The 25,358-nt window shown below is 52.8% G+C and overlaps 2 protein-coding genes across 2 annotated transcripts in view; one reads left to right on the top strand and one right to left on the bottom strand.

The window, feature by feature from the left end:
• Positions 1–9,900: 9,900 nt before the first annotated feature.
• On the bottom strand, positions 9,901–14,995 carry LOC120410923 (basic proline-rich protein-like). The gene is made up of 3 exons (XM_039561949.1): positions 14,763–14,995; positions 12,348–12,516; positions 9,901–11,819 (listed from the first exon to the last, which is right to left on the bottom strand). The coding sequence occupies exons 1-3, from the start codon at positions 14,993–14,995 to the stop codon at positions 11,247–11,249; spliced, it is 975 nt and encodes a 324-aa protein (XP_039417883.1). The 3' UTR covers positions 9,901–11,246.
• The window catches only part of LMX1B (LIM homeobox transcription factor 1 beta), a 90,730-nt gene continuing 80,198 nt past the window's right edge, over positions 14,827–25,358 (top strand). Inside the window, exons 1-2 of the mRNA XM_039561540.1 lie at positions 14,827–15,276; positions 15,579–15,765. Coding sequence (XP_039417474.1) covers positions 15,138–15,276; positions 15,579–15,765 — 326 coding nt within the window. The 5' untranslated portion in view covers positions 14,827–15,137. The remainder of the gene's footprint in view (positions 15,277–15,578; positions 15,766–25,358) is intronic.

Raw genomic sequence — 25,358 nt, 5'->3', positions numbered from 1 at the left:
GCCTTGAAGAGCTTCAGAAGAGCTGTGTTATTACGTGCATCAGAACCAGGATAAATCACAAGCAATTCAGAAGTATATTCCCAGGTTCACTCATAACCATCATGGTGTTTGGAGTCGCTTTGGGAGCAATAAATGACAAAGAGTCCATATTATAAAAATAAACATGAACTTAAGTGGCAAAGATTCATTTAAACCAAAAGGGAAAAGACTTCTCTACTTGCACTATTGGTTTAACTTAAGTAGAGCAAGTTTTACCTTGGAGTATCTGCCCCATGCCGGGAGGAGAAGACCATAGCAGAGGGAACTGGTTAACATTGGCTGCTTCACCTCAAAGGTTTTTAACTAAATTCTCCAAAGTACGAGCCTCAAAATGCTGTTCCAAAGTGAAAATAAAAGGCAAAATGCAGCTGTTTGTCTCATGGCAATTTTACTCAGTCTTTTCTTAAATAAGTGACTGTGACCCCCCTATATACAATATTGGGGTATTGTCTCAGGCATCATGGCATGCAATATTGCCTTTAGAAGTGCCACACCTGGAGCCCTCAGGGAGCTTCCCTGCACTGAGATTCCAGTCCTTGCACTCACAGCCAGAGCTGACAGTGCCACTCGTGCTGCTCTGAAGGCAGAAGGAACTCAAACTTCATTTATTGGTATTAATGGTTTTAAGCCACCTGAGTGGATTTTAAGAACCTGGTTTGAAGCTTTTTGCTGAACAAGAATTTCAGCATTTTGCTCGAAAATGCTTGTCGAAGTTTATACGATGACAGGCTTTTCCAATCTGATGTTCCTTTTTTATTCCTTCGGTAAAAACGATCTTACAATGTCCTCCAGCACAGACCGAAAAGTGCCAATCAAACAATCCCAATGAATAGTTCAGTCCAACCAAATGTGAAATGCCATCACCCCTCTGCTCCGTGGTGCTGGGAGGGGGCACAGCATGGCTCTGTAGGCACGTCCTTGGCACAGCAGAGAACGCACTCGGAAGAAGCAGGACCAGACGGAGTGCTAGCACGGGTGGAAGCAGACCTGTATCACTGCTCAGGGAAACTACCCAGAGGCTTGAGCAAACAAGCCTTCCCCTGACAAACCAGCTCCCGATGGCAGCCCACCCCACCCAGTGGGAGCGCTGCCTGGGTGAGGGCTACCAGCCTTGGCCTCGCTGTTCGCTCTTTCTGCCCACAAACACCGCCCGCTCTCTGATCTTAACTGCATCTTGCTTCTGATGTCGGCTCCTCCTTACAGGCTCCGTTTCAATTAGCTCCCTAAATAAATACAATTTTGATGTGTGGTCTCATAGTGGGTTATTAAACTGGCTCCAAAATGCTTTTCAGTGAGAAGCAGCTCACTTTCCGCTGGATTATCCTACTTCACACTTCTGATGTAAAAACCCCGCGGGGTAAACACACACAAGAACTTGTCTTTTCCTTCATAGCAGATTTTTTCCTAATCTCTTGAAGAATTAGCCTTTAAACGATTCTTGGTGCTGGTGCCTCAGCCGTGTGCAATCTACAGCGGCAGCAGTAGATGGAGCCAAGTGAGAAAGGAAAGGTTTGAGGATGGCAGCATTTCTCCCACGGTGCAGGTTTAGCGCTTGACTTAACTCGATTAAGAAAAAAATTTCATTTAGTTCCTGATGCTTTGAAGGTAATACAGGCAATAATTATGTGTAGCTCTGCCAGCACAATACCCGGTGGAAAACAGTGACTTTTGGAAAAGTAACAAGTTGGAGGCAGTTTATCTTGAGGGATGAAGTATATAGTGGAAGGGAGAGAGGATAGTTGTATTATTTTTCTGGGAAGTGAGAGATAAGGAGAGTAATCTGGGAGGGTGGCAATAGGGGTTTGAGCATTGAAATATTCCTTCCTCTTCTGTGACTCCTAAAAAGTTACTCAGCCGGGCAGGAGTTATCCTCAGCATCACCAAGGATGCACTCAGAATGTTGTTGCTGGGCAGCAGATTCAGAGAGGTTGCAGCATCGGTGCCATCACCCCTTGTCCAGGGCTTCCCCAGACACACCCTTGTCAGCAGTAGCAGGAGGTACATGGAAGGTGACATTCATGCTCTGTAGTGGGCTGGCACAAGCTTGTTCTGAGGCCCTGTGGTCTGAACAGACTGTGGTCACCTTCCCTAACCATGGGCTCCCGAGCTGTGGAGGTGGTGTATGCTCAGCAAACTCTGCTGCAATGGATGTTGGAACAATAACGTTTTTCCCAAGGCGCACTCTAGAATATGTGCTGGCTTGGTGTAAGATAGTTTATATCTGTGTTTTGAGGGAAAACACTTTACTAACCAGGAGAAATGGAAAAAACCTCAAGTCAAGCGCTCACAACAGCCTCTGTTTTTTTGCAGGATCACCAGTCAGTTACTAACTGGCCTGATGGTTCTTCAGAATTGTGCTGCTTGGGCTGCACCTCACTGAGGGGGTAGAACTGCCCCCCACCCAGGGCTGTCCCATCTTACTCTGGCTGCTCTGTCTTGGCCAGCTCCGGAGCTCTGGTATTGGGGTGGGTGAATGTCCAGGTGAGAGCTCAGCAATACCAAGAAGAGCATTTACCCGATGTCCCGGTGACCCTGTGCCAGGGGGAACTTGTCTCAGCCCTGGGAGCAGGGGTTGGCTGGTCAGAGCAGGGCAGGGACAATCAGCACCTGCACGCCTCGAGCAGTTCAAGCAGGCTGTGTAAGGGGCAGTTACTGCAGCTGAAACAGGAAAAGATGAATGACACCATATTGAACCCTCCCTGCAACTCTCAGAAACTATTCCCTTGTTTAATGTCTTTAATTGGGTTTAACTCTTGCTGAATGTTGCTGTGTGAAAATGCTGTTTATTTGGAAGTTGCTGCATTCTAGTGGTCAACAAATACATCTCTGTGTGCTCCAAGTTCTATTAAGCATCACATGGAGAAAGGTGAAGGAGAAAAATGTAATTTAGTCCAGTTCTTTCTGTTTCTGCATTTGTCTTATTTTCAGCATCTGAGGTTTAAATCCTCACCAGGAATACTTTGTATGGGAAGAACTGAGAAAGACAAATTGCTTAACATTATTCCCATCTTGCTCTGCTCTTACCTGTCTTTGTCCCTTCCTGGGGCTGCACTGGGTGTGACAAGGCCAGCATCGCTCCCCAGGCAGGACACTCCAGGCAGAGGTTGGCAGGCAGCTCTGAATTCTCACACAACAGTTTTAGTACATGTCCAAAGGTACCAACAGGTCCAAAGGAGATTAATCAGATGTTTTAAAGAGGTACAGAGAGCACACAGTCTGCACAGTTTAATAAATACTTGTTGCAGTATTTGGTGGGGGGGATGTGGGGCCCCTTGGTTGCCGGAGATCTGGGAAGGAGGACCATGGCAGCAGGAGGACTAAAGTGTGTTCTCTCTTCACAGACCCCTAGGCAAGTGTCTGAGAAGGGCTGGCCACTCCTTCTCCTTCCCATGCCACTTCTCCATGTGCTGTGACCATGCAGAGACAAACAAATGAGTAAGATCTTTTCATGCAAACAGAGAAAAAATATGAAAATATTCTATTCCTCTAGAAGTATTCAGAAGGTGAATAAAAAGCATTGAATTGTGGTTTTAGAAAGATTTAAAACTCCAGCCTTTTTTACAGTCCATTTCTACAAACACATTTTGCCCATGGTGCTCCAGTGCCAATCAGTCAAGGCAACTGGCAAACAAAGCAATGCTTTACTGTTGTAATTACCCAAATGTTCTACATTTAGAACATAAATATTAAATCCTCATAAATAATGTTGTCAGATCTATTTGATTTCAACTGTATTGTATTGTTGTTAAATGAAACAAACACTATATTTAAATTTATTCCCCTTGCAGTTCCATTGTTCAGCTTTATTTTGATTTCTTTTAAAAGACAAAGAGAAAAGCACATCCATCCTATGAAGAAGGCTACAGCCAAAACAAATGCACATCAAGTAAGTTTATTTAAGCAGATGTGCTCATAAAATGTTAACAAGACACCAAATAATTACAGGAAAAGGCTAAAGTCCAACTCAGTATGGAGTCCAACGGTCTGAGTTTTATTTAAGACTGAGATCAAATAAAATATGCACTGACAGTGTAACACTAAGTCTCTATCAGTAGTGATGCAGCCATTGTTTTCAAGGCCAATAAACTTTAATGTAGCAGTGGAGTTGTATCCAAATCACATAAAATGATAGCCATAGAATATTTAGAATAGACTAAAATGGGGGTTACGGTCCAAAATATTACCCTAGTGCAGATTTATTTATTCCAACTCCCATTTTAACATGGGGGCTGTATCTTACCTCGAGATGGTGCTTCAAATGTTGGTGTTTCTACTGCAAACCCACCTTTGTTCTTTGTAAACTGATTGTCTTCATTTACCTAAATCAGCACACAGGTGATGCAGATCCCTTGGGATCTCGCTCAGGATTCCTCATCAGGCAGCTGATGTGACCTGTCACGGTCTTGGTGACATGGATGCAGCCCCAGGACAAGCAGGGAGAGGGCTGAGGCCTTGAGGAGGGGATGGCTCAGGGCTTGGGCTGCCTGTGCTGCCTCTCATCCCTGCGCTTCTGGTTAGAAGTGCCGGTTCCTTCTGCTCCGCTCTTGTGCCCTAACACTTGGTGGAAGCTTAAGGGCCAAAGAGGTTCTTTGGCTGAAGATCTTCAGGCTCTACATAAATGGCTTATCCTCTCTTTGCTTCCATCCTTTACTTATGGAACGAGTTGGAATGCCCTCCCCTCGGCAGAGAGCTCAGCTCTCCTCTCCCACAGTCTGTTGGTGCCATCAGAGCCTGGCAGAGCACTGCGTGCTCTTGACAGCACAGAAGAGAGAAGGCCCTGGCGTCTCCCTGCTTCTGGCTGTGCTGGTGAGGTGCCCATGGCTGGAGAGGACGGGGTCCCTGCTAAAGCCAGAAGCCTGCCCTGGAAATGCAGGTATTAAGGTTGGTTCTGGCTCCGTGGCCAGGGTGTCTCTGCTCAGTCTGTACAGAATCCACTTGGGATACTCAGTGGAGAGGAGTTTGGCTTTTCCCTGCACACAGGCACGTGCTGAGCAATGCTTTAGGGTTAAGAAAGTTCTTTTTCTGGCTGCAAAGAAAACTTACAAATATGACCAGAAAGGACCCTCTGCTTTAGCCACTAGGAATGAAAATAAAGGATGGTTTAAGACCCCACGCTTTTAAACTGCTCTTATAAGCTCGCTAAAGCTAAGTGATGGATTTTGAGCACCTTGGCTTAGTGCTACTGGAACCAGCTTCCCCTCGTTGATTATTTTATTTCTATTAATTCACTAACAATGAACAACATTCCTGCCTCCACCTGCTGGAGACATGCAGGTCTCTGAGAAATTCGGGTAATATCTTTCACTTCATTCCAAATTACGGATCCAACAGATATGATTTGCATGTGGTAGCGACTGTAAATATTCCGAGTTGGTGTTGTAGGATGGTGACCAAAATGTATGTGTTAGCAGATGCTCCTTTTTAAGTATTTCACTGAAGTGAAATTCATCCTTTTTTCTTTTTTTTTCTTTTTTCTTTTTTCTTTTTTTTTTTTTAAGATGCCTACTTGACTTAATATAATTTTAGAATATATAAACAAACTTTAAATTGTTTTCCCTGGACACTGTCGGGATTGAAACAGCAGTCTCAGAGGTGAAAGTCGTGTAATTAATACAGCATGCCAATCAAATCCCATCAGTGACACACATTTCTTTAATATCTGTGTTTTTATTGTTGAGCTACAATATTGAGCTACAATATAAACATTTTAGCAGTTCACATCAGTCTCCCATAGAACAATTGTAATTGAAATTAAAATGCTATTTTTTTCCTATGTAATTATATTTTAGAAGCACACATTCTTGCTCGAGGACATGATGTTTTCAGCTACATATCTCACAGTGCTGAAAACTCTGTTTAACCACCAATAGCAACTGTTCTGTATGTCTTTTACCTGCCACAAGGAAACAAAATGTTACCCTGAAAATTCCTCTTCATCTTTACCGTGTTTTGCCCTCTCTATCTCCTGCTCCGGCAGCAGAGATGCTTTAGGACTTCACAACAGAATGACAACGTGCAATGTTTCTCCATCTTCTTTGTGGAATTGAGCTTGAAAATTCAAAATCTTACAGTCTTCTCACCTGTTTTTTCCCATTAACAGCAGCATTTTAATGTCTTATCAATAACTCAATATATCTTATTAATGTCTTGCTTAAATATATTATTTTACTAATTAACCACAATTTTTCTTAGCATTTTTGACTGCAACTTCTACTTCCCACACAAAGGCAGGGAAAAGACTCTCTATCATAAAAGGTGTCAGAAACGAAATTCTGAAGGTGCTGCAGGCTGTCTGTGTGTGCCGGTGGCTGGCAACCAGCTCGGGAAGAGCCCTGCCTTCCTTGTGCTCTGCGGCGAGGTTCCCCTGTATGAGAGAGGCAGCCTGAGTATGTGACCCCCCCTCACCTTTCCCTTCACCAGCTTTCACAGCGGAGGAAAACGGGACTTGGGTGCCGCTTTAACGGGTTGCATTGGCCTCCAGAGTAATCTAACAACCTTCATGTGCAAACCCATCACCACACTCGGTCTGCCCCGTACGTTTATGAGCGATGGGTTTATTCCTTCACACTCATAAAAACTAAGACCCAGGAGCTCACGTGCTGTCGATACTTCAGAATCTGAGCTCGGTGTCTGTCCCACCAGATACTGGCTCCGTCGCCGGGGCAGGACCGGAGCTGCCCGGGGTCCCTCACCGCTGGCCGGGGCTCCCCACGCCGGGAGCCTCCGCCAGGGGAAGGTGCGGAACCCGCACGGGCAGCGGGGCAGGCCGGCTCCCTCCTGCCTTTCCTGCTGTCAATTCCCCTTCTGAGTCCCCGGGGCCCCGAGCCGGGCAAAGCGGTGCGGGCTGCGGGGCTGGCTCCGGTACGGGGCTCGTCCGCGGCTGTAGAGCGGAGCCTGTGCTGTGCTGTAGTGCCCCTCTGCCTCAATCGCTCTGCCGCAGCCAGAATCAGGAGTGTAAATGCATTTATCGATCCGTTTATATGATGGTCTTCTTGGGACTGAAGGGTTGGGGTTGTTTTTTTTTTTTGTTTCCTAAATCGGGCTTAAGCAATGATGAGGGGTTGAGCACGAACGGAACTCGTTCTCTGTGGGCAAGTGATTGAACAAATCAGAGTTTTTGCTACGAAACTCGCTTCTTCTAAAGCATAAGATCATTCCCGAGAGGGTGGTATGCTGAGCCCGACCGAGCGTTCAGGTGACCGCGACAAAACGCGAGTATGTTCATATCCACAGGGACCACATCGAAAATCGCACTTTGAAGTTCTCAATCCAATTTTTCAGTTCTCTCTTTATAGTCCCTTTCACCCAGGTTGGAAAGATGCTCCCGTCTGTAGTAAATGTGACTGCTTGGGCACGCGTGTGTCGCATAACCTGTCTGTTCCTGGCGAGCATCTCTCCCCGTCTGTTATGCAAATACTGAACTTCAGAAATACCCAGGGATTCCCGACGGGAAGAGCAAAGCCAAAACTGGACGAGGAACGGGGACCCTGCTCCATCGCCCTCTGACTCTTTCTCCCCATTTGTCACACGGGGGGAGCCACGAGACACCAAAACGCCTCGATTAAGGCAGAATCGGCCACCGCGACTCCAGCGAAAAATATGCAGGTCCCTCGTTTTGAGATGAGCAAGTCTGTGGTGCGGGAAGTGGTGTCATATGGACTCATCTCTCCTTGGCTAACTGAGGCTGAGGGTGGAAGTGCTTATTGTTCATGATAACTTTTTAGCCGCAGGATCAGAGGGGTTCTTTCAGGAAAAGACCTTGGGAAAGGGATTCCTCAACAATTCGATGCCACAGCTGAGTTTATATAAATTTACGTCTAGAGATAAATAGAAATAGTAAGCAATAAGCTGAGCTTATTGATAATGGGAGAAAAAATTGACCGTGTTCCCCCATGCCTGCCGGCAGGAGCGCGGGCAGCGGCCGGGGCAGCCGGTGCTGTGCGAGGCAGCCCTCCGGTCCCGGAGCTACTCCAAGAACCGCTCCAGGTTTCGCCATGCCAGCACCTAGCATGTCAGGTAACTCAGATACGCAAGAAAAGGAGAGAGGACAAGGAAACGCTGCCAGAAGAGCCTGCAGCCTCACGTGCGTCTTCCGAGCGATCAGCTGGCAGCAGGTGAGGAATCCCACGCTGGGAATTGCATCACGCACCGCTCAGCGCGACGAGCTGCCAGGCGCGAGGTGCTGGAGAGCAGGAGGGTCTGAGGGGAGCGGGGCAGGGGCAGCCCCCGGGACTGGGCTCGGCTTTGGGGGATGGGAGGGACGGCCTCCCCCGGCTCCCCCTTAGCCTCTCTCGGGGTTTGCTCAGCGTTATCTCCGCTTTCTGTGCGGCACGCAGGCTTCAGCGTTTTGCTTCTCTCTTGTGCCGCGTGTGTTTCGAGTCCCGAAGCAAATCCTTCCACCCTGCATTCCTCAATGACAGCACAATAATCGCTAATACAAACCAGAGCGGAGCGCTCCGCTCGGGGCAGCGCTGCTTATTCGCGCGGCTTCTGATATTTCCCGTTGTACGTGATCGTTTTCTATTGACAAAGGCAGCTCCGGAGAGCCACAGCAGCCACTGCAACGCCGTCGCCCCTGACTGCAGCTCCTGCTGTTCATATCTTTACGTAAAAGCGACGCCGTCTGCAGGCAGAGCCCTCTCCTCTCATCTCCTCTTCCTCCCAAACGCGTTTTTTCACGTCTCTCTTCAAGAAGCGCCGGGGCAGCGGTGCTGCGTGGGCGCGCAAAGGGCGCGGCGGCGAAGCGATGTCTGAGCGGTCCTGCCTGGCCCACGCGCTTCATTGGCCTTACGCGGGGCTCTGGGTGGCCCCGGTGGGAGAAGGAGAGCCACTTGGGGCTGCCGCGGCCCGCGCTCCCCTCGGCACGGCAGGGGGAAAACTTAGTCATAACGGAGAGGCCTCCCAGAACCAAAAGGAAACGATTTCTCGTTGTTGTTACTTTTTTTCCCAGTGAAAATGGAGCTGTATTTAGGTTCCTCGGTTAAACCTACAGAAATGACCCCGCAGCGCCTCGGAAAAGCAGGGCAGCGGCCAGCTCCCTCCTCCTCCGAGGAGCTGGCCCTCTGACGGGAGCCCGCTTCCATCCGGCGAGCGGTCCCGCCGCGCTCGGCAGCCGAATGGGCGCTCTCGCCGCCGCCCCGGCCCGACGGTCGTCGGGAGCTGTAGATACTACTCGGGGGGCGGCGGGTCCCGCGGGTGCCGGGATCCTGTCGGGCAGCCTGGCGCAGCTGCCGAACCGGCGGAGCGGGCTCCCGCCCCGTTCTCTGCGCCGCCCGGCCGGCGCCGAGCGCTCGCCGTGCCCCGCGCACAGCCCTGGACCGGTGCCCCCGCCCGGGCTACTCCACGCACCTGGCAATTCTCGGGAGAAAAAGCAGAAGACTGGGGTGGCCTCGTCCTTTCCCGTCCCTCCGTCGCACTGCCCCGCTCACGCCAGCGCGGGAGACGCAGCTCTGCCGAAGCACGTCCCGCCGACAGGGACAGCCCCGGGACAGGCAGCGCCCGGACCGATTCGCTGGTCCCTCGGCCTCCGCCCGCTCTCCCGGGGCACCTGCCGAGTCTCTATGCGGGGAAGGCCACCAGTGCGGGCACGGCCTCTGCCTCGCTGGCCCAGACCGCTCCTCGGGAGCGGTTGGCACCGCCAGACCCCCGGAAGCGCCTCGGAGGCTGCCGAACTCCGCGGCCGCGGCAGGGGCCCCGAGGGCCGTGGCGGGCAGCATGGGTGGGGGGCGCCGCCGCCCCCGGCCCGCTCCGGCCCGCGGGGCCGGTGCAGAGGCTACGCAGATGAAAGGCTGCGCTCGCAGGCGTTCCCCGCGCCGTCAGGTCCTGTCGTTCCCCCCCCCCGTCCCCCCCCGGGTGCACATGTCAGAGTTCACAGACCTGGCTGCTGCCTTTTACAACACTGAGCTGTAAAAGAGCGGATATTAAACCCGTATAATAGATCCAGCTCCAAGGAGAGGTTAAATTTCCCAGTGAAACGAAGGTATTTGCCCTGAATTGGGAAAGGACCCCTCCCACACCCCCTGGGCTGGGAAACCCGCGGAGCCGTCAGAGACCGGCGGTAAACTTTGCCCCCAGCCTCGCACCTGGCATCGGTCGCCGCGGGGGCACATGTGCGCGACACGCTGCGGCCAGCCGGGCTCGTCACGCCCGCCCCATCGGGTCGCTGTCCCCGGCGAGCGGCCGGAGAGAGACCGCTTGATCTCAGTCCGAGCCGGACCCGAGCCCGGCGCCCACTGTTCTCACGGGGCTTCCGCCGCCTGCCCGGCCCGCTGGGTCGCGCTCAGGGCGAGTGAGGGACAGGGCTGCGCCAGTAACACTGCCCGCGCTAGAGCCGGGCGAGCGGGCAGCGAGAGCCGGGGGCCTGATGAGGCTGAGGAGCAGCCTCCACCTTGGGCGCAGCCCTTGTGGGTCGTGCCCGGCGCCGGGTTAGTCGCGGGCACAGCACGGAGCCGCCGGTCGCCGCAGGAGGGGCCGGGTGGCAGAGCTGCCCCGCGTTGGAGCAGCGCGACGGCGCCGGGCCTTGGTGCTGAGCCCGGTCCTGCGGGGCGGGGGTCTCGACCCCTCCATGCCACGAGGCCGTCCGGACGGGCGCTCCATCGGCGGAGGAGATGCAGAGCCCGAGCTTGTCTGCCGCGCTGCCCTCAAAAATCCACTTAAGGAAGATGAAGGCGCATGCAAATGCCTGGCGCCTCCTCGCCCGTGCCTTTAATCATGGTAAATTGGCTCGCGTTCCTCCGGGCCCCCCGAAAAGGCACACGGCGGTACCGCACCGCGGAGGGGTTAGGACTCCCAGCGCTGCGCAGCCCCCGCCGCTCCCTGGGGCTTTCCGGCTTCTCGGCGCGGCCCTGACGCCCTGCCTGACCCGCCTCGCTCAGCAATTTTCCTACCCAAATACTGTCGTGACGGGAACACAGCGCAGAGATAGATAGCATCAAGCGGCCTATATCAAAGACGTCCTGCTTTATTAAAATACCGGCTCGGTGCTCTCCGCTTTTCATGCGGCGCGGCCTCCGACCGCATTCTGCCGGATACCGCCGGCACCACCTCCCCTTTCGGCCGCCCTAGCTGGCCCCGGCCCTGATGACTGGCCCTGTCACCTGCTCCGTGAGGCTGCCCGGGGGTCCATTCCCTGGGCCGGGGAACAGCCGGTGGTCAGACGGGCCGGTTCCTGTGGGGCTTCTGCGAGGTACGGGGAGACTCCGTGTGGTTCACGAAACATTTGTTTGCATTACTGAACAACAGTCCAAAAATTTATTGTTATTGTTATTAGTAACTACACTTAGTAGCTCGTTCACATCCATCCTTCCGAGGGGGGGAGCACGGGCTGGATCAGCCACCGTCGTGCGCCGCCGGCGGTGGCTCCTCCCGGGCCGGGGCCGCTCCGCTAGGGCTACCGAGCCAACGCGGCCAGGCCGTGGGACTGCCCCGCACGAAAGCGGCCGGGGGCAGAGGCACGGCGACGTGGAGGCACCGGGCGGCGGGCGCGGCCGCCGGGGGCTCGGTCGGAGCTGCAGGTTTGCAGAGCCTGTCTGGGGAGTGCCCGGTTGAGGGAAGCATAGGGAGCTCCGTGGACAACCGGCAGCGAGGCCGCCCGGGGGGCGCCCGCCGGTCTCCGTGCCGGTGCCGAAGCTAGGCAGCTGTCCACCGTGCCGGCAGCCTGGTGCCCCGGCTCCCCGAACGCTCCCGCCACGGGCCTTTTTCTGTGCACCGATGCTTCGGCGTCGGCCACTGGCGGGAGGGGAAGGCTGGGGCTCCGCAGGGCAGCGAGGTGCGGAGTCCGGCTGTGGGTGGAAAACAACAGGACACAGTGAGCCGGTGGCACTCGGCTGCCTAGTGGCTCCCCCCACGCCCCGCTGCCGTGGTGCTGCAGAGCTGGGGCCGGCGGCCGCGCACCGCGAGCCCGGAGGCCTGTCCGGCCCATGCAGGGGTGGGAAGCGCCGCCGTCTCCGCGCTGCACAGCACCCGGTCCGCTCTGCCCCGCTGCCCCGTGCCCCGCTGCCCCGTGCCCCGCTCTCCCTGGCCCCGCCGCTCGCCCCGGCTGACCCCGCAGCCGCGGAGCCGCTGCCATGCCGCCGCGCGCCGGCAGGGGGCAGGCTGCGCCCGAGCCCCGCCGCACCGGGCACCGGGCCCGGCCGAGCCGAGGTCAGCCCGGCCGGGCCGCGCCGTCACCGCCCCCCCGCCCGAGGGCAGCCCTGCTAGCGCGGATCCGGCCGCGCACCTCGCGGGGCAGCACTCGCCGCACGAGTGGACCACACGTCCCGCACCAAACCCAGGCTGCGGAGCGCCGGGCACCCACTGGTCGCGCCCACCTCAGCAGGGAAGCGGGCGGTGCCCGTCAGTACTGGGGAAAATACGCGTCCAGGCAGCCGGGAATGTGCACAGACAGACTGCACAGACACCCACGCATCCGCCGGCACCGCACGCTTATGCGGAGAATGCCCGGAGCCCCCCTTCCCTCGTGCCGAGACGCCCGTGGCCCTCCCGGGTTACGCTCGTTTCTGTCCCGCTCCACGACTGGGGTCTCGCTGCTCTCCCGCAGCGCCGGGGACCCGCGTGCATGTGCACCGGGCGGGACCAACGGGCCAGGAGCGGGGACGGGGCGGCGCGTCCCGGCGGGCGGTGGGGGAGTCGGTGCAGAGGGCTCGGCCGTTGTTAGTTTTCCCGAGGTTTCCTTCCTCCTGCCTCGTTTGGGAAGGATTGGGACCGGTTGCATTTCTTGTTCGACTCTCAAAATTAACTCAAAACAAAGAGATTTGCCTTGCAAATAAAAGGAGAATTCGAAGGAAGCCGCTGGGAGGTGGGGCTGCTTAGTCTGGTTTGGGTTTATTTCTGTGATGGTTTTGCGCGTGGGTGTTTTAATTGCATTTCGTTTTTCGTTAAAAGCATTATATAAACCTATATAACACCTCATCGAATTGTTTTCGGGGCAGGAGCGGGGATAACAATTACCCGGCGCAATGCTCGTATACACACACGGAGAGAAGCAACAAACCTTTAGTGTGATATTTGCGAGTAAAAGCCCACGAACAAAGCTGGAATTACTGCTGCGGATGCAGGGCTAGGGGCTCTCGCTCTGCTTCCCGGTCCCGCCGCTCAGCGCTGCCTTTTCGTTGGGTTTTGAAGAGTTTTTTTTTCCGTTCTTTTATAGCGAGAATTTATGAAAACTCTTGAGGAAACAAGGGCTTTAATTTTCCACGCAATTGTAGAAGATAATTTGACGGAAGCCCTGTGTGATGGAGAACTCCGAATCCTTACGGGAAAATAGGAAAGGGACATAAAAAATTAATGTGAACGAGCAGCTTTTTTGCCGCCGACTGAACTGTGAAATCTTAGCAGCCTTTATCTTGATCTCAGAATTAAATAATCATATATTATTTTTTCAGCATTAACGACAAAGATTTTCAGATTTCTACTGTCTAGAAGAAAAACAAATAAGCTCTATTACTGAAAACCTTCTCAAGAACAATTAAGTAAAACACAGCGACGAATTTCTTTCAAATTTTTTTTTTCCATACGAAAACAGTATAAAAAGAAGTTTTGTCTTAAGACCCACAAAATAGAAGCATTAAGTAATTCAAGTTAACACTCGTCCTGCTTATTAAGTATCAATATTTTGGGAGCATTACAAAATATACTCCTTCTTTCGGCAGGGTCATGGCATATCACGGGTCCCATTAAGAATCTCCACAAATAATCTTTTCTGGATTTTCATTTTCTCGTGTTTAGATTTTTTAACGGTATCGGGGGGAAAAAGCAAACAAAGATACAAACAAAAACGAACAAACAAAAAAACCACGAAAGGGGAGCCGGCGGCGCGGGGTCCGGCGCTCCGTGCGGGATCGCTTTTCCCGTCGGTTTTTTTCCTCAGAGGGAATCCCGGCGCGGTGAGCTCGGACAGGGCTGTCCCGCACACGCACGCGCCGCGCACCGCACCGAGCCCTGCGCGTTCAAAAGCGTTAGCGAACGACCCGAGCGGGCAGCGCTGCTGCGGGAGCGGGCACGGGGTCCGCCGCCGCAGAAGCACCCGCAGCCCTCGGGCCGCTGCTCCGCCTGAGCTCTCCCGCTGGCAGCCTCGGCGTGACGGTTCGGAGCCGGCCTTCAAAAAAGGGCCTGCGCGGCGCAAACCGCGGTGCCCCGTTCCGCGTGCCCGCCAGGGCGAGTCGCGCCTCCGCCGTCCGCGGGACAGAGCCGCGTCCCGGCCGGTCCCGGGCGCCCCGAGGGAGGGTCCTGCCGCCACCTGCCCGCGGCCCGGCGCTGGACGCGCGCTGCTACCTACCCCGGACAGGGCAGGAGCCAAGAGCCGCCGTCGGGCCAGGAGCAGCGCGGGGCGCGGACGGGGGAGCGGAGCAGCCGGGGCCCCGCTCATCCGCCACCCTCGGTAGCCAAGATCGTTCTCCCCCTCCCCGACCCGCGGGAGCGCGACCCGGGCCCACGCTGCCCACGCCACTCGGCCGCCCCGGGGTGCGCGGAACCGCCCGCCCCGGGCGCCGCCGCGCTTCAGGGGCCGCGGGGGCCCGGCGGGGCCAGGGCACTATTTGACGTCGAGGAGACGGATCACCGCGGCGCAGCGATACGCCGTGCACCAATGGAGTTCAAATGTCAGCAAGTTTGAGGAGGGGTGAGGCGCCGGGGGTGTGTTCCTCCGCCGCGGCCCCTGCTCTAAACGGCGCGGCTCCTCGGGCCGCCGCACGGCTCAGGGGCTGGGAGCGCCGGGAGCCCCGTGCCCCGCCCGGCCCGCCGCGCCCGCGCTCCGCCCGGCACGGCCCGCCCCGGGAGGGCCCTCCGCGCCAAGCAGGGCGTGGGTCCGGCGCTGCCGGCGAGCAGGTGACACCGCGGCTGCCCGGCGCCGTGTGCGCGGCATGTGCGCGCCCGTGTAGCGGGGCGGCCCCATGGGCGGCGGCGCCGGCTCCTGCCTCTGCCCCCCGTCTCTGGAAGCCCGGGCAGGAACGCTCCTCATGTCTCCCAGATAAAAATAAAAGCGACTCCTTCCTCCCGGCCGCAGAGTGTCCCCGCGCCCGGCCCGACGCGGGGCTGAGCTGGCCCCGCCGCCCGGCAGCGCCTCTCCCCGCCGCCCGGAGCGCCGGCCCGACCCGCGGCTCATGGACATCGCGACGGGTCCCGAGTCCTTGGAGAGGTGCTTCCCGCGGGGCCCACCGGACTGCGCCAAGATGCTGGACGGCATTAAAATGGAAGACCACCCCCTGCGCTCGGGGCCGGCCACGCTGGGAGTGCTGCTGGGTGAGTTGCCGGTCGCTTATCGGGCTACGCCGACAGCGGCCCCGCGCACCACTCGGTGCCCGGGGCTGCGCTCCGAGGGGCCCAGCCGGTCTGATGCGGGCTATGGCCGCTCAGCTCCGGACCGGTGCGGGGCGCGGGACTGTCTTGCCGGCATGTGCGGTGCGCGGGGCCGGCAGCAGCCGTCGAGCTCTGTGTTACCGACCGGCTGGGCCGGGCGGACTGCATTGCCCGGGACGGGATCTGGGGAGCGGGGCCGGGTCGGGGCCAGGGCCGGCGCCTGACGCCGCCGTCTGCCGTTGCAGGGTCGGAGTGCCAGCACCAGGCCGTCTGCGAGGGCTGCCAGCGGCCCATCTCGGACCGGTTCCTGATGCGGGTGAACGAGTCCTCCTGGCATGAGGAGTGCCTACAGTGCGCCGCGTGCCAGCAGGCGCTCACCACCAGCTGCTACTTCCGGGACCGCAAGCTCTACTGCAAGCAGGACTACCAACAGTAAGGGCGCGGGGGGCGGCGGGGGTCCCGCCGGGGCGGCCCGGCCCGGCCCGGGGCGCGCGGCGGGCTCTGAGCGCGTTCCCGACCGGGCCGCACCCCGTGCCCGGCGGAGCGGGGCAGCTCGGCATCGGGGCTCGCGGCTACGGGTGGCGGCCACGGCGAGTGGGGACCCCGGCGTAGGCGGCGCGGCGGGCACGAACGGGACCGAAGACAACCGAGCCGTGGCGTCCGACCCAGGCAGGGCGCTGCCCCCCCGTCCCGGGCCCGCCGCGGTCCGGTACCTTGCGGCGCCGTCGGAGGGGACGGCGAGTGGGGCGGCCCGGTCCGGTTCGGGCTGCGCAGGCAGCGCCACGCTCGGAGCCGTCCCGCGGCACTCTCCTGCCCGCCCGCAAGTCCCGTCCCGCCGCCACCCGCTGCCCCGGAGCCGCCCCGAGAGGCCCGAGGCCAGCCCCAGCGCCGCCCGGCCCGCAGAACGGCCGATGCTACAGCCCGGCGGCGGGCCGGGGCTCGGTGCGCTGCTGCGGGCCGGCCCGGCGGAGCGGCTGTCGGGCGCGGAGGGGACGCGGCGGGGCCCTGCCGCGGGGCTGGCGCAGCGGAGGGAGAAGCCCGGCGCTGAGCTTGGCCCCGGCCCCGGCCCCGGCGTTGCCTGCGCTCTCTCTTATTCCGGCTTTATCCCCAAATGTCAGGCGCTGTCGGGAGCGGCCCCCGCCGCGTCGCGGCCCCGCGCAGGGACGGAGCCCGGCCCCGCGCCGGGCCGCCCTCCCCTGCAGAAGCCCACTTCATGCTTGTCACCTAAATTGAGGATCCTTTTTGTGCCGGGAGGGGGGCGAACATGGGCATTTCAATCACTAGGACATAATATGGCTCTGCTAGAAGTCTGACAACAAACAAAGAACAACAACTATTGGTTTGCATCAACTTTTGTCAGGCATTCAGCAGGCATCCAGAAAGGCCTGAAGTGGCTTAGTGGCAACAATGTGCATTTCATAGCTACAGCATGAAAATCCATCTCCATGGAAACGGGTAGTAAATGCTAACATGACATGCTGAGTATAAATATTGTGAGGGTTATAACTCTTGTATAAATGGCCGAGATAAATGTCCCCCTGTTTAGGAATTACAACAAAACATGTTATTTCATGCTGCAGCCCTCGCTAGCTCCCAGAGAGTCCTCCATGGCCCGGGCACTGTGCATGGGAATAACCCAAAGCTTGCCCGTGGGCTGCCGCCATCCCGCCTTCGTGGGGCTGGGGCTGCGGTACCTTTAGGGTTTTCTCGTGCCCGCTGCAGGAAGCCCATCCATGGGCTTTGCCTTTCATTTCTACACAAAATAAACCACCCTGGGGTAGCTGTAGTTGTAGATCGATGAAACTTCTTTTTCTGTAGGTAGTAACGCCTTACGTATTTTTGTTAATTAGTAAAGAATGTAGAATAGTCTTCAAGCTACCTTAAAAAGCTTTATTTGGCAATGTAAATATTTACATTAGTTGCAAATAAATGTACCCTCTAAGTTCCCAACTTTAGTTCCTGTAAAATAAAGAATTGTACTTAGTGACCTAAAAAGCAAGATCAGACACTATTGCTTTGTAAAACAAAAATACTTTTCTGACTAAAAACAGAATTGTTACTGCTTCAGAACTTCCCGTATTACCAAAAGCGTCCAATTGTAGAGGGGGAAAATGGGGTATCCAGGCTGCTGAGCAATAAAAAGATATCAACATGTTGGCCTTTGTTGAATCCCAGCACCTAGTGTGACATGACATGGTGCCCTGCTGTGTGTGCCCCCGAGGACTGACAGCGGCAGCGGCTCACGGGAAGGGGAGGGGAGACACGGTAAATCAAAATTTGTTTTCTCTGAGATTTTATTAGCCCAAAAGAGCAAACGTGTGAAACTGTGCTGACACGGATTGTGTGTCCTTTCAGAGCTGGAGAAATATTCGTTTATGGTAGCTAGAGGATAAAAATAGCTGTCTATCCGTGCAAGTGGCCCTGGGCTGTGCAGTACAGAGGGTCAGTTTTATTCATCAGACTGTGGGGAGTGAAGCCGTGAGCGAGCTGTGCGAGGCGACTACAGTAAGAGGACATAGCCGATGCTGGAACACTGGGATGGGAAATGCCTGTGTGCTCAGTGAGCATGCCTTGGGGTAGTGAGATGGAGTGGAATCGGTACGGAGGAAGACAGGGATCAGTAATATCAGATGCTTTTTGTTATCCTGAGTCCTATTTACAGATAACTGGGAAAAATAATTTAAAAAGGGAGAATAAAGTTTACTTAAATATCTCAGTTCCTGAAATTTGCCTTAAATAGATTTTTCGGTACGTAGTAATGTAATTTTAAAGGTCAGATTTCTCCAGAACTCCCAGGACTATAATCAAGTGCTGTGTATATATCTTTGGGAAAATGGTGTCTCATCTTTCTAATGAAAGCAAGCTTCTGATGGGTCAGATATCAGACCTTACACCTTTCCCTAGGTCAGGAATGATTGCTGCCCATCCTTGGATGAGGGCATTTCACATTAGGGGGAAGGGTGGAAACAGTTTTTCTTTTTCTTTTTTCTTTTTATTTTTCTAAGAAAAATGTTGGCTGTGTGAAGCTACCCCTATGCTTGGAATGTTACAGCAAGTCCTGGGGGAGGTGGATTAGTGGCCCAAGCCCAGTTTGAAGTAGTCAGAGGTGCCTGATAAATGTAATTTATCACAAAAATATCATCAGTGTGTCAGTGGGATAAGATGGGCATGTATTTTGGTCTCTTTTTAAAGAAGAAATTTAGCACGTTCTTGCATGAGTACATCCTGATGTTTTGAGTTAATGCAAAGTGCTTACTTTGCTAAAATTTAGGATTTTGAGGGTCAGGTGCATTTGATGGCAAGGTTTTTAAGGAGAAAAAACCTAGAGCAGTGGCACCAGGGAAGGCTGGCTTTCGCAAGCACAAGTCAAGCAGAAACACTTTGATTTTAATTAGAACTTTGCCAGATTGCTGCGCTTTTGGAACCTTACACTTACACTGTGGTTTTTTTTCTTTAAAAGAACTTTTCTTTCTGACAAGCTGAAACCTTCAGAATGAATGTTTTTTTCAAAAACAGAAGGCTTGTGGTAGTTGTATTTTGGTTCTTTGCTTAAATGAATTTACTTATTGTATTACTCATAGCAGTGCTTTCTGCTACAAAATGCTAGTATTTGTAAATACTACATTTCTTATCCATTTGTGTATTTCCTTTTTTTGTGTGATTGCGCTTTTCTGGTTTGTTTTTCTCTCACTGCCCAGTGTTATATAACGATTGCCCTAGTTATTTCTGATAGTAAAAAAAGATATGTTATGAAAAATAACTGTTCCAGGATATGTATTTCATATATAAGCTATGCATATAATTTAGAGAAAGATCTGTATTCCTGTTTTAGTTTTGGAAATAAAGGCTGTAAAAGAGGTTTTTATTCAAGGGACCAGATAGCAAACACCCACAGTTGCTATTTCATAATTTTTCATTAATGCATTCTAAGTTTTGTTTAGGGTGAGAAAGAGAAATATTCAGGCTTTTGTTCTTTTAGATGTGTCAGGTATTGTTTTAGCATCACTTCTGGATGCTATTAAAAAGGACCCACCATGTATTTCTGTTCTTCATCTTTGAGTCCTTTCTTGTCGGTGACTGGGGTTGGTTTTGCTGTGCAGTCAGCACGGAGCAACACGTCCCTCGCAGGAAGGAAAGAAAACCCCATGAAGCCTTGGTGCTGTGGGGAAGCCTTCCCCTCTCCAGATTTTGGGAATGCTTTCACGCGAGCGTAACGCTGAGGCTGATGTTTCCCAGTTCAGTTGCATTTTAGATTCAAAATATAACGAAAGCTTCCCGTCAGTGTCTCTTGGTTTTGTGACTGTTATTTCTCGCAGAGCGCGGGCTGTGGAATGTGGTAGGAGCCGGGTGCAGGAGGGACCAAAGCTCCCGGATTCTGCTGCATGCACGGTGGACAATAGCAATGTGCCAACGGCAGGATTTGATGTGTTTCCAGTTTTCCTGTTTTATTTTTAACGGAGGAGCTGTTCCGCTCGTGGGTGCAGTCGTGCAGCACTGTGAGCTCAGCAGAACCGTGTGGATCGGGGGGTCCCTCCAGCTGCTCTTGCCTTGTGCTGGGCGGGCACTGGTTCTTGTGCGCGGGTCACAAGGAAACAACACAGAAACCAGATGAAACTTAGAGACAGGAGTAGCCCAAGCACATCCCCAGGACATGGAGTAATGATTAAAGTTATGTCATCCACTAAAAATGCTTTTCAAAGTCACTGAAAATACTCTGGCATTTTTTTTTTTCCTGAAAATCCCACCAGCCCCGCACCGTCGGTCTCATCAGCCCCATAAAAAAACCCCTCGGTACGATCAGACTTTTGTGGCATCTCGAAGCAGTCCCCGAAGCGGGAGCGCTGAGGAAATGTGGCTGTTATTTCAGCCGGTGACGTCAGCAGAGTGGCCGTGCTGGGGCCGGGCCCCGCGGGTCCCCCGTGCCGGCGGGGCTCCGGCCCTGCGGGCGGCAGCGGCGCTGGCCCCGGCGGCACCTCGGCAGCGCTGGCCGCGGGCCACCCGCTGGGTCGGGGCTGGGCTGCCTGAGTGCTGGCGGGGATCTGGGATGGAATGTGTTTTGAGGATTTGGGGAGACATCTTGGTTTGCTGCTGCGATCACTGTAACATTGGACAAAATAATTGCAATGGAAAGACACGATTTGCACTGATCCGTGGCAGGAAACGATAGGGAAGATCTTTGTGCGATATAGGCAATACGCAATTAAATTAACAGGAGGGTAATTTATAATGTTTTACTACTACCCTGAGAAAAAAAAAAAAATCGGAGATGTGAAATGCATTGCAAAAATTTCTTCACTTGTTATAACAAACAGGAATATTTTGCATTCTCTTTAGAAACTGAGTCTGTTATTTTCTGGTCTAAACTTTTGAGGTAGCTCAAAGGCATACATGCCCTTTCCAACTATCAATAGTATATCACGATAAAACAGCTGGATTGTAATGTCTCTTTTTAAACTTAATAAACTAATAATTATGTTATTAGTGTATTTCAATGGTAAACACACACCCCTGTCACTTCCCTCCGTTTTGGAGCAGCCTGTAAAGCCTGGTATCTTCTAAAGTGCTCACTGCTCTGGTGAACCTGAAAGTAGTGGGGGGGGGGTGGGTGTGCAGATTTAGCCAGCGGTTGCTTCTTTTGGTCAGATATCTGGGCATAAATATTCGGGAGAGAAAGGAGTATGCTTTTCCTAACGCAGCTGTGATTTTTATTTTTCATTCCAGACAAAATTTGGATTTATACTAAATCTGCTATTTCTTGCAGTAACAGGAGTTGATTTAATTTTATTTAATGTCTCTTTCTTCTGGAATGGCGAGTGCAGCAGATAAAGGGATTGATTAGAGGAGACTTGAGCCCCCTGCGTGCTCGGTGTGGAGGCCAGCGGGAGGTTTGGGAGGTTTCAGCGCTCGAGGAACGACTGGGGCCCTCCCGGCTGTAATGGAACACTCACCGGAGCCACCGCGCCAGCGGCCGCGCTGGGGCTGCGCGGGCACAGGGACCCCCGCCCCACAGCGCACCCCGAGCACCCACGGGTGGCTGCTGGCGTGGCTCAGCGGGGCGATTTCGGGGCAAGAGAGAGGGCTCAGTGAACGCTTCGTGTTTGTTGTCAGTGCCAGGCTGAGAGCAGAGTCCGTGCCCGCCTGCCGTGCGCGGAGCTCCCCGCGCTCCGCGGAGCTTGTGGCACTTTGGGGAGAATGTGGAGTGTAAATATAACAGCAGCATTTCATGACAAAATTAGAAGAGGACTTTACACTTCTCGGGCCAGCTTGGACCATGCCACAAGTTGCATAAAACGCAGAGTCAGAGGAAGGCTGTGGATTTTAAACCCCAGCAAGATGGAAAAAGGCCGTTGCTGTGTCCTCTGTAGAAGGTGTACAAGGGCAAATGATGGAGTTGCAAAAACCAGGGAAAGAATATTCTCTTTGCCTACAGATTTTTTTTTTCCCACATAATAAGTCATGTTAATGCTCAAGAGAGGTAAGAACCAAGCAAATAAATAAATAAAACGGTGAAGTGACTTGATCAGCAATCTCCAGTAAAGGTAAACAAACCAGGTATTGCTCTGGGATGGTTTGGTGTGGTAGGAAGGGGTTTTGGCATGATTTGGGATGATTACATTACTCACAAGGCAAAGATTGACTCATAATGAAATGACAGTTTCTTGTTCATTGCAGAATATAAAATTTCCACATTTGTTTTGGAACAAAGGACAAGATTAATTATAAGTAACAGTGTGTTGTGAGCCCCAACAGATGAGTCTGCAGCAGCCAAAGGAGGGAACTAGAGGAGTCTGGAGATAAGTGGGTGCAATTAGGAACAGAATTTTCCTTTCTCAGGTGAATTGAAATAACTAAATGAAGTGGGCAGGAAATTTTTATTGAGTAGCCACCTTGCGGACTGTGTAGTTGTGGTTTGGTATAGCCAAAGCTATGACTGAAAACTGATCTTTTTGACAAAATAAGTATTAGAATTTATTTAGAAAGCAGAGGTGTTTTCGGAGTTACGGTATTTTATAAAATGTAACAGGGAGATAACCTCGTTTTGCAGCACTGGGAGCCTTAACAGCACTGGTTACACTTGGGAAGGAGACATCACTTTTCTCCATTAGTAACTAAGTGAAAAAAATACATTAACAGCTTCACATCTAACTTAAAATAAATGTTGAAAGTCAAGCTAGACTTCCGAGTCTGAGAGGAGAAAGCATAAAAGAGGAAAAAATGGAAATACTCGTAAGGTAAAATGAGCCTGACTTTTTGTTTGAAATGCAGTGTTAGTGTTTCTAACATGCATGCCAATATAGATGTGAATCTTCAGCGCCTTGTTCAGGCAAATTATTCACTCGTTTTAGAAGCCTCTTTAAATTCAATATAAAATTGAGGCAGATACTTTATTTTTTCCTTTTCTTTTTTTTTTAAAATAATTTTTACATATCAACCTTACGTTTACATTCCTGGACTTGCTTTAGCTAGACTTATACTTCTTAAATGAAATACTGTCTTACCCTTGCTTTGCTCTTCGGCATACCTGCAGTTGCTCTGGCCACACCGTGAGAGCTGCAGGCCTGAGCCCAGAGACAGCCCCTGGCACCAGCAGCACTGCCAGGAGCAGGCTGGGGGGGCAAGGGCTCCTGCGCCTGGGCCTCAACAGGCTGCTCTCAAAACAGCCATTTTGCAAAATAGACTCTGGTTGTTAAAAAACGAATTACTGGTAACTGTTTTCTCCTTTTATATGACCAGCTCGTACCCCTAATAGGTGTGCTACCATGGCCCTTTTTCGTGTGCTGAATACACCTCGGAAGTAGAAACACCATGTGTGGCATTTTACGCAGTTCTAATGCAAATTATATTGAAGCAAAATCCTCACGATGAAGTATTTGCAGTCGCCATTAAGCATCTGAAGGGTGTAATGTTGAGGTCAGCATTGCCAGTGGCACCCAGGGTCTGCTGCACCGGGACCCCAGCAGCCCGGCCCAGCCCACCTGTGCATGGCTCCTCACCTCACTCTCACAGAATGGGGGTTTTACCTTTCAAAAACTATTTGCCTGTGGGCAGAGAACAAGTAGACTTTTCTGAGATTGTATTACAGTAAAGGAATTGTTAATATGACTAATTTCAGTTCCTTGTTTTCTCGGGTTTGAAATTTTACAGTGATCTTCCTCACAGATACAGCAGAACTGCTGTAGCACAGATTGATTAAATTCTCTTGATATCAGCATAAACAAGGTATAGCGCATTTCTTTGGGACTTGATAAGAGTTTGTGCTCTGATTCTCCTGTAACAGGCAGGTAGAACACTTGTCGTGGAGGTCATTTGCTTTGCTTCCAAAACATTTTATTTTCTCTAATATGCACAAAATTTTCCTCTGCGAACATTGACATGAACTTGTGAACACGCAACTCCTATTGGCTTCAGTGAGAGCCATCCTCACTCATCAAAGGAGGGAATTTGGCTCTTGATTTTACTGCAATCAGTGTTTTATTTATAATGTACAAGAGTGCACGTGCACTCTCCCAGTAAGAGCTGATGGGATTTATGTGCACATGCTGAGGACCAAATCCTCCCGGTAGCTGTTAGGAAGTTTACTTTCACACGCTTGTTCCTTGGTGTAACCTGAATCACCATTCACTGATGACAAAAACAAAACAAAACCAAACAAAGAATAATCGTCTACATCAATATTTTTTTTTTCAGTTGTTACTTCCATCATGTTAGTATTATGATAGGGAGCAAGCAAGCTTGAATTTGCAGAAGAAACTATGAATATCGTTTTAAAGCATTTCTGGTTACAGCCAGGGAATGCTGTGATTGAGAGAAGCACCACTGCTCTTTACAGGCTGGCACTGGTGCATTCCTTGTGTGTCAGTGAGGGAGCACGTGTGTTGCAGCCTGTGGATGGGGACAGTTGGACGGGGACAGCTTTCCACTCCCCAGCAGAGGAGCTCGGCAGGGTGCCCGGCTCTGCTTGCGCAACTGGAGCCGAGGTCCTCGGCAGCTCGGTGGGACTGGACCCTTGGGCTGTGGCACGATACCTGCCAAAGCTCGTTAGTGAGAAAGGCCAAGTTCTTCTTAAACACCGACCCCCCAGAAGAATTGTATCCAACCTGTGAGATCCTGGCCTTTAACAGAACCAGCTTGACAACAGCTTGCATTTTTCTGTTGCCTGATAGCGCAGTTCCTTCCTTCCCAAGGGAACCGGCTTCTCTCTACTCTGTTTTTTTTCTCTCATGTCACAACATTAATCTAGTTTCATGGGGATGTAGGTGCATTTGCTGAGGTTTCCTTTGATAGTGCATATCAAATGAGACAAGTGTTTAATTTGGTATCATAAAAAGAGGTTTATTAGCAAATCATAATAAATCACTGTAGGAAATAATGAAACCAAAACAAAAACCTCAAAACAAAACACTGAAATGACCACAGGAGAGGTGAGCTACCAGTGCCAGGGGGATACCTGGTACAGTGGTCCAGCTGTACGTGACAGTCTGGTAACCCCAGCACTGTTCTTAAATATTCAGGATCTCCTGCAGATTTTTCTTGGTAGCTGACGCTCTGTGGTGACCCATCCTGAGCACCTTGGCTGTGTCCCTCTGCTGTGCCTTGGGTCTGTGGCAGACGGTGGCCAGGAGCAGGCCCTCTACCCACTTATGAGCCTTGTCCCAACCTTTTGAATGGTCAGGAGCCGCAGAAGAGGTGTACTGGGTGCTGTGGGGGAAGATAGAGGGCAGAGGGAGGAAGGGTTGAGCCAGCTCCCCAGGTTCCACTGTGGCTGCATAGGCTGGAGCTGGCCGGGCACCATATACCCTTCCCACCAGTTGAATGATGTGTTCAGGATACTGGAGCTGTGGTGGTGTGTCTGGTAGTTCACAAGGGTCCAAAGCCACGGGCTGTGGTGGATGGATGGCAGCTGCCATGGGGGAGCAAGCTGGAGCTCCCTGCCTGTGTGGGGTGGGGTCATGCAGGTTACCTGTACAGGTGGGTCTGCTGGTCTTCCAGCATTTCTGACTTTCCAGAAGAGGAAGAGCTGATCC

Source organism: Corvus cornix, chromosome 17 (genome assembly GCF_000738735.6).
Source record: "Corvus cornix cornix isolate S_Up_H32 chromosome 17, ASM73873v5, whole genome shotgun sequence".
Taxonomy (NCBI): Eukaryota; Metazoa; Chordata; class Aves; order Passeriformes; family Corvidae; genus Corvus; species Corvus cornix.
This window is presented reverse-complemented; position numbering and strand designations above follow the sequence as displayed.